Consider the following 12,290-nt stretch of genomic DNA (forward strand, 5'->3'; position numbering starts at 1 on the left):
GACTGTGGGGTGGACTGTGGGGTGGACTGGAGAGGTAGACTGAGGAGGTAGACTGTGAGGTAGACTGAGAGAGTAGACTGTGAGGGTAGACTGAGAGGTGTAGACTGTGAGGTAGACTGGGGTAGACTGTGAGGTAGACTGAGGGTGGACTGATGGGTAGACTGAGGTGGACCTTGAGGGAAGACTGAGAGGTAGACCAAGGAGTGGAGCCTGTGAGGTAGACTGTGAGGAAGACTGAGAGGTAGACCGAGAGGTAGACTGTGAGGAAGAGTGTGAGGTGGACTGTGAGGTGGACTGTGAGGTGGGCTCTGAGGTAGACTGAGAGGTAAACTTGAGAGGTAGACTGTGAGGTAGACTGAGAGGTAGACTGTGAGGAAGACTGATAGGTAGACTGAGAGGTAGACTGTGAGGAAGACTGAGAGGTAGACTGTGAGGTGGACTGTGAGGTGGACTGTGAGGTGGACTGTGAGGTAGACTGAGAGGTAGACTTGAGAGGTAGACTGTGAGGTGGACTGTGAGGTAGACTGTGAGGTAGACTGTGAGGTGGACTGTGAGGTAGACTGAGAGGTAGCAGTGAACAACACGTGCAGTGGCAGTAGGACACAGACTGACCGGTTGTATACAAACCCAATGTGCCAAGTGGCACATTTGGTGTGGATTTTAATGGAATCACACTTGATTTATGAAACTAGTTGGCTAAATCAAGTGAAAATAACGGGAAGTTCGATATAGCGGAAATTTTGATTTTTTCTGAAAGGAGCGGCTCGAATAAGTTGGTTAAATCTAAAAAAAATACAGTACAGCGCCTGCATGTGTATACAGTAATAACATTTTAAACCCTGTACATGATTTCTCTTATTATAGTATATATATGAACAACTATTTTAGCATTTATCAGTTTTTTTGGTGACTATTTCATAAAATTGTGTTACACCTCCAAAAATTAAAAACAAATGAAGGGAGTCTGGTTGTTGCCAGAGACCACCTTCTGATTTAAAATTTCTAGAAAACTTGACATGACATCGTTGGACGATTGTACGTGTCAAACCAATTATAAATTTTTATGATGATTTTACTGAATAAGTATTACAGGGTATTATTATTATTATTATTATTATTATTATTATTATTATTATTATTATTATTATTATTATTATTATTGCAGTATTATTATTGTTGTTATTATTGTTATTACAACAATATTGTGTTTCTCCAGCACTGAAGATATGCCAGGCCAAGAATCAGAAGATAAAGATGAGTATTGTGGTGCAACACATGAAGACTGTCACAGCCCCACAGTCCTCCACCAATGGTACAGCCAATGGCAACCCCACAAAAAAGCCCCATTTTGATGACAAGGTACATCTATATTTATCTACATCTGCTTTGTTCTCATTATTAACATTTTATATATTTTTTAAATAAGCTAAAATTGTAAAAATCTTTTGCCATTGTGTTTTATATGGAGGTGAGGTCGTCATTTACGTTATGTTGACTCTTTGTGGCCAGAATGGTTTACTTGTCTCATGTAAGTCTTCATATTTAACAGTTGACATATATTGGTAAGGGAGTCCTGCGTAAATTAATATTGTAATGTATATAAATCTAGTTAGGTTACTCTTATAATAAACTTATTGCTTGCACAGTACAACTCAATATTAGATTGAAAGGAAGTTATTAACACTCAGTAAATGTTAAATATCACATAAATAATTAACTTTACTTAGCTTTATCACCTTGATTGACTATGGTACAGTACAGAACTTTACCAGTAATTATACTACAGTGAAATATTATATTAGATGGAAGCAAGAGTTTTACCTCATAATTGGCCTCCTGTTGAGAAGAAGGTAAGTCCTGGACTGTGAGGACGAGTATAGTGACTTTCATCCTTGTTTAATGTACAACAGTTATGAGTAACATATGAATCATGATCTAGTTAAGGTGAGACATTATGCTGACTGTGTTATAATGACCACTAAGGCCTGTGGGTCTGGTGGTGTTATAATGACCACTAAGGCCTGTGGGTCTGGTGGTGTTATAATGACCACTAAGGCCTGTTATAATGACCTTCAGCTGCAGTGTGTCCTCCTTACCTCACATGCCAATGTTAATAGTGAGAGTGTTAGAACCCAGAGTTGCTATGAGTGGCTCGCAGCCTCAGGAGCCATGAAACAAGCCCCACCACTGTTGGGTCCTGGGGTCCATCACACTAGTGGAAGGGTCCTGGGGTCCATCACACTAGTGGAGGGGTCCTGGGGTCCATCACACTAGTGGAGGGGTCCTGGGGTCCAAGCCACCTTCAGTCATGGGTTACGAGCATGAGTTTATAATGTCAGGAGGTGTGGCCGCTACATTCACCATCCTGGGTGTGATTATAGCCTTGTCAGTGGTGGGCACAGCTAAACGAAAAGTTAGCTTCGCTAATCTACTAACTAAAAAGTTAACTTCGCTAACACTAAACCGCTATACAGCTAAAAATATTAGCGGAAACTAACGCTAACCGCTAACTTTTATTATATGAATTTAGCTTCGGTTTGTTTGTTTTTTGGCTCTAAAACCCTTAAAAACAGACCTAGAGAGCTGAAATTTTCATATGTTGTCTTGTAGCTTAGACATAGAGCTTTCCAAAAAGGTATAGCATGCCAAGATCAGATGATGATCAAGGTGTACACAAATAATTAAATGAACAAATGAAATTAAACATTAGTTTACATTCAAGTTTCAACATACACTTTATAATCTTTATTTACTGTACGAAAAGACAGAAAGTATTAAACGAATCCAAAAACTATAGTACTGTATAGCATAGGTAGCAAATAGCATCATGCCAAGATCAGATGATGATCAACTTATCAAGGTGTACACTGTACCCAATTTCACAAATAATTAATTTGCATTCTCATACAACCTATCGGCCTTATTCATTATTCATGTAAATATGCAATACCAACCACATACACATTATACCAGTGCATTTTTATATAACTTATTGTTGGTCTTAGTCATGTCTTGTCACGTTTACACGTACTAACACGCAGTCAGCCAAGCGTGCCTGACTGGCTGTTGGAGACACGCGTCGCGGCGTCACACGCTTACAACAGACAGGAACAAACATGTATAAATTTTGTTAGCGGACTTAAAGTTAGCGGAACTAAATTTAGCGGAAGCTAATTGGTCCGCTAATGGTTTCTAAAGTTAGCGAAAACGCTAATCCGCTAAGGAGAAAGTTAGCTTCGCTAATTAGCGGTTAGCGGAACTGTGCCCACCACCGAGCCTTGGTAAGTGTGCTTGGGGCTTGATGAGTGTGTTACTCCTCATTATGTTATGAGTGTGTGATGGAGAAACACATTTATGGGAAGAATGGAAAATTTTTTAGATACCACTCACTTAACTACTGTAGTAGGCAAGTAGATAAAGTTGTAGCTGCTACAACAAGGCACTGTATTGTATTGTATTGTACTGTTGCTGGCACACTTGCTTACAATTACATTTTCAGGTACATTATGGTTCAATAAAAAATTCAAGATTAAAAACAAAGGTTGTGTGTGTGTTTGTACACACACTACACAGCGTGGTGAAATGCATCTAGTGTGGCAGCACTATGTTAGTGTCAAGGTGCAAGCGCTGCTTGCTCCCTCTCGCTTTCAGCTGCCGCCGCTGGCTAGCCCTCTTGGCGAACAGGGAAACAACTTGCATAATTCTTCCCCTGCCAGTACACAGCCTCCTAACCATCAAGACTCCTGCTGTGCCTCCTCGTGGCAACACACGGTAACTTTATGCCCCATGGGCCCAGGTTAGATCAGCAGGGGATCTCAGAGTAGCAGTGGGCCCCAGAGGGACGGTGCATAGGCCCACTGGCATGTGGACACGCCCTGGCGCCTACCAGCCATTGCCTCTCTGTCTTGTGGATTAACCTTGGCAGGCATAAGGCTACGGGAGTAAACCCCGAACGAAAACTCTGTGGTGTAGCCCCGCATCAGGCAGACATGCTTACAGAGCTCCAACAAGACCCCAACGGCGGTGTAGGAGCAAGAGATGACCACCATGGAAACCTATCGACTACACCGGCGGACGAAGGCAATGCCTGATGGACAGGCTACTAAGGCAAAACCCAACAAAGTGGGCTATCGGCAGTCCATTGCAAGTCTCCCTCTCCCTAGTCGTTGCAACACTTGCACCACTGGATCAGGAAAAATGAAAGTCAAGATAAGTGGTTGCAGCCTGCGCTCCTGTCTCACCACATAAATCAACTCACGCGCAGCCATCATCCACCTATACCCCCCAAAAGTATGGCGACGGACGAGTGGCGACAGGGACAAGCAGTGATGACTGCTGGGAGTCTCTAGTCACAACTCTGCACATGGGCGGCACAGATAAGATGGTTATTTATGCACTGGGATCTCGGCAGCAGTGTAATCCGATCCTGTCTGTACGACTGAGCAGCCCTTTCAAGGAGCCACTCTGCTCACCCCACATGGGGAGGGGGCTAGAAAAGGTGCCCTAAACATAGCCTGCCTAAAAACCCAACCTGACTGGGCAACCACACCCAGTAAGGTCATCTTTATGCTGTCGAAAACACAATCAAAATCACATATCCAAACAAAAACAAACTATACAACCTCTCTTGGTCATTGCATGGAATGTCAGGACCTTTCTGGATACTGGCACAAATGCGCGTCGTGAAAGAAGAACTGCCCTTGTGGCAAAAGAGCTGGCTAGGTTTAACATCGACATAGCAGCCATCAGTGAGTCCCGGCTCCCATATGAAGGCCAACTCACAGAACGGGGATCTGGCTCCACCTTCTGGAAGGGCAAGCCTGCTGCGGAGAGAAACCGCATATATGGAGTTGGCTTTGCCATCCATCAACGCATCCTACACAGGCTAACTGAACTGCTTATTGGGATCAACGAGTGCCTCATGATGCTTCGAGTCCCACTGAATCACTCACGTCATGCCTTTTTCATCAGTGCATACGCCCCAACATGGATGCAGAGGATGACATCAAGGAGGCCTTTTATGTCAACCTTGACAGAGTGCTAACCTCTATCCCCAGAGAAGACAAGGTTGTGCTTCTTGGCAGCTTCAATACCAGAGTTGGCAGAGATGCTAACATTTGGCAGGGAACCATAGGGAGAAATGGACTTGGCAAGTGTAATCCCAATGGCCTACTCCTCAGCAATTGTGCTGCTCACAACCTCACTATCACCAATACCTTGTTTAGGCAGGCCAACAAGTTCAAGGGTTATGGCAACACCCACAATCCAAACACTGGCATCTCATTGACTACATCATTGTCAGAGAAATAGATCACCGACATGTCCTCATCACCCGTGCCATGCGTGGTTTAGACCATTGTGACACTGATCATCATCGACTTGTCAGAGGCAAGCTCTCACTTCACGTCGCCCCAAAACGGCGAAGGCAGCAAGCCTCCAGAAGAGCTTTTACTACTAAGCATCTGGAGGATCCAGCGGTAACACATGCTTTCAGAGAGCAGCTCGAACATGGGCTTATAAACAACCCAACAGCAAACAACGTGAATCTCATTGCTGAATGGGATACACTTAATACTGTTATTACAAAGACCTGCAGAGAAACCCTCAGCCATTTCAAAAGAATACACCAGGACTAGTTTGATGAAAATGACCTTGCAATCAAATTACTCGTCGATGATAAACGTGCTGCCTTTACTGACTGGCAGAACAACCGTCAGTCTCCGACCAAAGCTGATACCTTCCGCAAGAAGAAAGCGGCGGCCCAGCGGGAACTTCGCAATCTAAAGAACAACTGGTTTAAAAATAAAGCATGTGACACACAAAAACTTGCAGATCAATACAAGATGTGCAAATTTTTCATTTCCACTAAAACATTTTATGGGTATATCACTCGTGGTGCAGCCCCCTCCGCTCATTTGATGGTAACCACATAATTAAAGACGTTGAAGGCCTCCTTCAACGCTGGAAAGAGCACTACCATTCATTGCTCAACTAAAACACCGATGTGGATTTCCTGATTACCCAGCAGGTCCCTCAACATCCAGAGCTGACCCACTTCAGCTATCCTCCATCCCTGGATGAGGTAGCTACTGCCATCAAACAGATGAAAAATAACAAAGCCTTAGGCCCTGAAGGAATCCCAGCCGAGGTGTATAAAGCAGGAGGACCTCTACTTACCAGCTGTCTCCACTCTCTCCTGGAGAATATATGGGAAAAGGAGGAAATCCCCCATGCTCTTAAAGATGCCTCCATCGTCAATATTTATAAGAACAAGGGAGACCAGTCAGATTGTGGCAACTACCATGGAATCTCCCTGCTCTCCTAAACAGATTTCATCATGAGGCCGAAAACTTTCTCCCAGAATCTCAATGTGGTTTTAGACCATCACTTGGCATCTTTGACATGATCTTTGCTGCCCCCAGATACAGGAAAAGTGCAGAGAACAGCGTCGTGGCCTGTACATGACTTTCATCGACCTAACCAAGGCCTTCGACTTGGTCAACAGGGAAGCCCTCTGGTGGACCCTCAGCCATTTTGGCTGCCCACCAAAATTTATCGCTATTGTGAGGCAACTCTATTTCGTCTTGAACGGCAGTGTCCTACACAATGGAACCCAGTCTGAGTTCTTCCTCATCCTAACGGGGGTTAAACAAGGGTGTGTACTGACACCAACTGTCTTTTCCATCTTCTTGGCTGCCTTCCTTTCTCATGTCAGTGCCAATTTAGCCAGCGGGGTGAACATCGAGTACTGGCTGAAAGGGTCTTTTCAACATAAGACGACGCCAGGCAAGAACAAAGGTGTCTGCAGCTTCTATTACTGAACTTCAGTATGCAGACGACCTCACCCTTGTTGCTCACACTGAACATGACCTACAGGAGATCCTGAACACCTAAGCAAATGCGTATGCACACTTCGGCCTTGAGGTGAATATGCGTAAGACTCAGATTCTCCTTCAGCCTGCCCCTGGTTCAGACACACCTCCACCATCCATCCAGCTTAACGGTACTACACTCTCTAATGTTGCCCACTTTCGGTATCTCGGCTCCCACTTATCCACCGCCGCAGACATCGATGAAGATTCATCATTGGATCAGATGTGCATCTCAAGCCTTGGGCGGACTCCGAAATCGTGTCTTCAGCTGTAGGGAGCTGAAATTATCCACAAAGCTGCACGTATATCGAGCAGTTGTCCTCCCCACCCTACTATATGGCAATGTGACATGGGTCACACACAGGAGACACCTCAAGTCACCTGAAAACTTTCACCAACGTAGACTACGTTCCATCCTCCGAGTTTGTTGGGAAGACAAGAGAACAAATCCCAGCATTCTTGCTGACACCAACTGTAGGAGCATCGAGGCTACCATTATCCGTGAACAACTGTGTTGGACTGGCCATGTTACCCGCCTGGACGACATTAGATTGCTAAAGCAGCTACTTTACAGTCACCTAACGAATAGTAAACGTAACGCTGGTGGGCAATTGAAAAAGTATAAGGATAGTCTTAAGACAAACCTGAAAAGGTGCCAAGTCAACCCCCTCACCTGGGAGTCGATTACTCCAAACTGTAACGCTTGGAGGAGCACCACATGAGAAGGTGTCAGTACTTTTGAGTTAGCCCGACTGCAAACCAATGCAGAGGAGCTCCAACGTCAGAAAGACGCTGCCACCGCCCCTCCCACAGTAGATGGAGCCCTCCACATGTGCAACGAATGTGGATGATGCTGTCGGTCCTGTATCGGCCTATTTACTCACGTCAAAACTCACTAGCCTAGGTGACATCCCTAATAACCCATATCATTTTTCCATAGCTGGATGATTCTCATACTCGATTCTGAAGTAGTAGTAATAGTGCGTGCGTGCGTGCGTGCGTGCGTGCGTGTGTGTGTGTGTGTGTGTGTGTGTGTGATAATTATTATTATTAACGGTTTATTGAAAAGGTTCTGCAGCCCGAAGGCTGAAAATATACATTAGACATAAATGACTTATTACATACATTGGTGGTTTAACAAAAGCCTTCATTAGAGAAAGGTAAAGGAACATACAGTGAACATTCAGATTAATGTAGGTGTTGAACAGCAAACACGTAATGTAGTAACTCTCTCCCAGATGGTGTTAGGAGGGACCTGATGTGGTGTAGTAATTCCCTCACAGATGGTGTTATGAGGGGCCTCACGTGTAGTAATTCCCTCACAGATGGTGTTATGAGGGGCCTCACGTGGTGTAGTAGTTCCCTCATAGATGGTGTTACGAGGGGCCTCACGTGGTGTAGTAACTCCCTCACAGATGGTGTTATGAGGGGCATCACGTGGTGTACGAATTCCCTCACAGATGGTGTTATGAGGGACCTGACGTGGTGTAGTAATTCCCTCACAGATGGTGTTATGAGGGGCCTGACGTGGTGTAGTAATTCCCTCACAGATGGTGTTATGAGGGACCTGACGTGGTGTAGTAATTCCCTCACAGATGGTGTTATGAGGGGCACACGTGGTGTAGTAACTCCCTCACAGATGGTGTTATGAGGGGCATCACGTGGTGTAGTAATTCCCTCACAGATGGTGTTATGAGGGACTTGACGTGGTGTAGTAATTCCCTCACAGATGGTGTTATGAGGGGCATCACGTGGTGTAGTAATTCCCTCACAGATGGTGTTATGAGGGACCTGATGTGGTGTAGTAATTCCCTCACAGATGGTGTTATATGAGTGAGGTGTGGCCCCAGGCCTTCCTATCGTAGACGGATTAACACATCGCCGGTTGTTGGGTCTCACGGGCCGTTATCACTGGGTACCTGGGACCTCACTGTGTGAAGGTTAACTTGAATATGACTTTTACTGTTGAGTTGTTCTCACTGACTCAAGCACTGTTCACCAATGTTCACCTCTGTTTAACACTGGTTCCATTCCTTTCCCAAATGAAATTGTAACTTCTGGCGAGAACCTGTTGATACTCCGGTGGGGAGAAGTGGTTCAGGGGAGGGGGTTGGTATGGGCCAACTTAAGAGTTGACCTGGCTGCTCCGAGAGGAGCGCCAGGTACGTCTCGACCCTTTGGTGGTCAAGGATGTAGTATATGTGTGTGTGTGTGTGTGTGTGTGTGTGTGTGTCCAAGAAAATAATTCATCAGGGATGAGACAACTGCTGAAAATTATGCAGAAATACGCCAATAATAAGGCACAAAACTCACAGAGCTCGGTTCTCTCTGAGGTCTGGACTAAGAAATTTCCTGGTTAGATTGAGTAGCAAACTTCTGCTCGGTTTTCAGGAAGGAAACAAAGGAAGCTGCATTGCGCTCCACTCGGTTTTAACTTAATTAACCCTCATAAATATATCAATAAATGAAATTAATAGATAAACATTAATACAATTTATTACAATAAGAATATTATGATGCAGCAAAATTTTCTCAAAATTTAATGAAAGTACTGTATAAAACTATGCAGGGATTAATACATAGAAATTGGGGACTGCAGCACAAACATTAGGAATCAAGTATCAGGAGAATAATAATATAATGTACTGTATTGTAATTATAAGTGAAATACTCCTCCCTGTTGACTGTTCCCGTTAAAAATTTTGCTGGAAGGAAATTCACTTTTTGATGAAATTTCCGACACCGACAGGGTCAGTATGTTGAGTGCTTCTTGATATGTGGAGTAGGAGGGGGAGAGAATAATCTTGCATGCCCTCTTTTGCACTTTTTCTAGGAGTTTACATTGCGTGGCATTTTGGGAGGAAGACCAGGCAGGGGAGGCATAGGTAAGCTTGTGAAGTATGAATGTTGAGTAAACACTGAGGAGTTCGGGTTCAGGAACTCCGAGGGATTTGAGTCGGCAGAGGAGGTGGAGACGAAAACTGGAGGATTTGACAACTTTACTGACATGTGGTTTCCAATTTAGTTTGTTATCTATAGTGATGCCGAGGAGCTTATTGGAGTCCACAACCTGGAGTGTGTTGGGGCCCAAAGTAATGGAAGGGGGTGGGACAATGTCGGAGAAGAAGTTGATGTCCATAACCATGGTCTTGGTATGGTTGATGGTGACGTCTTTGTTGGTGGCCCAGTTTTGGAGACTGTTCAAAAAATCCTGAAGGGCGGTGTAGTCCTGAGCTGAGGTGTTGACACTGATCCCAATGGTGGAGTCGTAGAAATATTTCCAGCGAGCAGAGGTTTCTCTTAGGGCATCATTGATAAGATAAGGAAGCAGAGTGGTCCCATCTTAGTGCCTTGAGGGACGCCACAGGTGAGTGACTGAAAAGTGGAGACAGCCCCTCAGAAGCGTATGGCTTGGCGTCAGTCACTAAGGAAGTCTGTAAACCATGGTATAAGACTTCTTCGAAACCCGAGGTTGATAGCTTTGTTGGTTATCAAATTGTGGTCGACTAGGTCAAATGCTTTGGTGTGAAGACAATGAAGGCGACAGCCACAGACATCTTTCGTTTTTCCGGATGGCAGTATATGTAGTCGAGAAAGCTGACAAGACAATGAGTGGTGGAGGAAGTACATTATTTCCAATTTGCTGGCGCCTTCAATTGCAGTATAAACCCAGTCAAACACGAAACTTTCGCACATTAAGCTGGGTATTGGGCTGATTGCAATGGGTCGTAGCTCACTTAGGCATTGTGGGCTGATTGACTTGGGCACTGGTGACACATATGAGGTCTTGTAGGCAGCTGGGCATCTGGCTTGGCTGAGAGAAGCATTGATGATGGAGTAGAGGGGTTTAGCAAGCTCCGGGGAGAACTCCTTGAAGAGTTTCATTGGTAAGTCAATGGGGGTGGTGGAGCTCTCTAACTTCAGTCTGTCCAGACGTTTTGCTACCTCAAATTCTTTTACTAACTCAGTGGGAAGGGGGGCTGGTAGGTAAGCAGGGAGACTAGTTGTGTTAAGCCGGGGGAACGTCTGGCATATAGTTAAGAAATGGTTGTTTGATTGCTCAGCTGCGTCACCATTAGAGAGATGGGTAAGGAAGGGGAGGGGGTGTGTCTTATTGTTTAGTCCACAGAGTTCTTTAAGCTTACCATACCACTGACTGTTGTTGGTCTGCTTCAGGTGTTGCAATTTGGTTGGGTAGTGGGACTTCTTTGCAGTGCTTATTTCACGGATGACTTCGTGTCGAAGGGACCTGTAGCGGTTGTGGTCATTGAGATAAAATGCGCTGTCTCTCGGTTGCATAAGTCGTTTGATCCGAGGTGTGATCCAGGGCAAGTCAGCTGGGTGAGATCTGACGGACTTCTCAGGGAAGAAGTGGTGGTGGGCTTCCGTGGTGGTGTTGGTATAATTTAGCCATTTGGTGTCCACGTCATCCACACTAAGTACTTCAATCCAGGGATGGTGAACTATCCACTGCATGTAAAGAAGCACTGCAGAGTCAGTAATTGGCCTGTAGGTCTTGATGTAGGGTGTCTGTACATGACTGGCAGCTGGAGACCAGAACACTGATAGGTGTGAGCTACAACCGATAGGAGGCATTGGTTGAGATGGTTGGTACTTGTCTGCTAAGTCAGTTGAGATAAGGTCAAGGGTATTTTGACCGTGTGTGGGGGAAAGTTCACAGCTTGTGATAGTAGCAGCTGGTCCTGGATATCATTGGTATCAATTTCGTTATAGTCCCCGCATAATACATGGCACATGGATACCTAACTCTGAGGTGGTAATGAGGTGATTGATGAGTCTCTGTGTGTGTGTGTGCGTGCGTGCGTGCGTGCGTGAAGGTAAGAAACTGAGCAAGTGGTTTTAGGGTCATGTTATTAGCATGGTGTTACTTATACTGTAACAACTGTGTTATAATCTGTACTGCACTTTGTTATATGTGAGTACAGTATAGTACAGTACAGTTATATACAGTATACATGTACTGCCAGTAATACTTTAATTTTTTTATTATATGAATAAGATAAGATTGATGTTCCTGGTGTAATCAAGTTGAATTACATTTACAAGTACAAGTAGAGTACTGTAGAGTGTACACTAAGTTTTGATGGTGTGAGGACGTAGGGCACAGCTGTGGTAAGGACAGTACTGTACTGCAGCAGTAGCTCTCACCTACACCTTAACCTCTCCATAATGCTGTCCGCATGATCCATTTATCTCTGCTAGTATACTACTGTACTGTAATGCTTGGCTCTTACAGTGCAGTTTATTAGACCAGTGCATCGTGTGTTCCTGGCACTCCCTGTTCCTGGTAACGAGTACTGTACTGTAGTGTTTATTTATTCATAGTTTTATCAATTTATATTCATTTGCATTAAACTCAGTTAATGTAATGGTAGTGAATGGTGATTGTTGTGGCTT

General features: G+C 44.6%; 1 protein-coding gene across 1 annotated transcript in view; it reads left to right on the forward strand.

Moving 5' to 3' along the window:
- Window positions 1-12,290, forward strand: part of LOC121860033 (acetyl-coenzyme A synthetase, cytoplasmic-like) — a gene marked incomplete in the record, with an annotated part of 133,900 nt that overhangs the window by 19,275 nt on the left and 102,335 nt on the right. Inside the window, 1 exon segment of the mRNA XM_042357049.1 lies at window positions 1,217-1,359. Within this exon segment, the coding sequence (XP_042212983.1) occupies window positions 1,217-1,359 (143 nt within the window).

The sequence above is a fragment of the Homarus americanus genome, unplaced genomic scaffold (genome assembly GCF_018991925.1).
Source record: "Homarus americanus isolate GMGI-L3 unplaced genomic scaffold, GMGI_Hamer_2.0 scaffold824, whole genome shotgun sequence".
Taxonomy (NCBI): Eukaryota; Metazoa; Arthropoda; class Malacostraca; order Decapoda; family Nephropidae; genus Homarus; species Homarus americanus.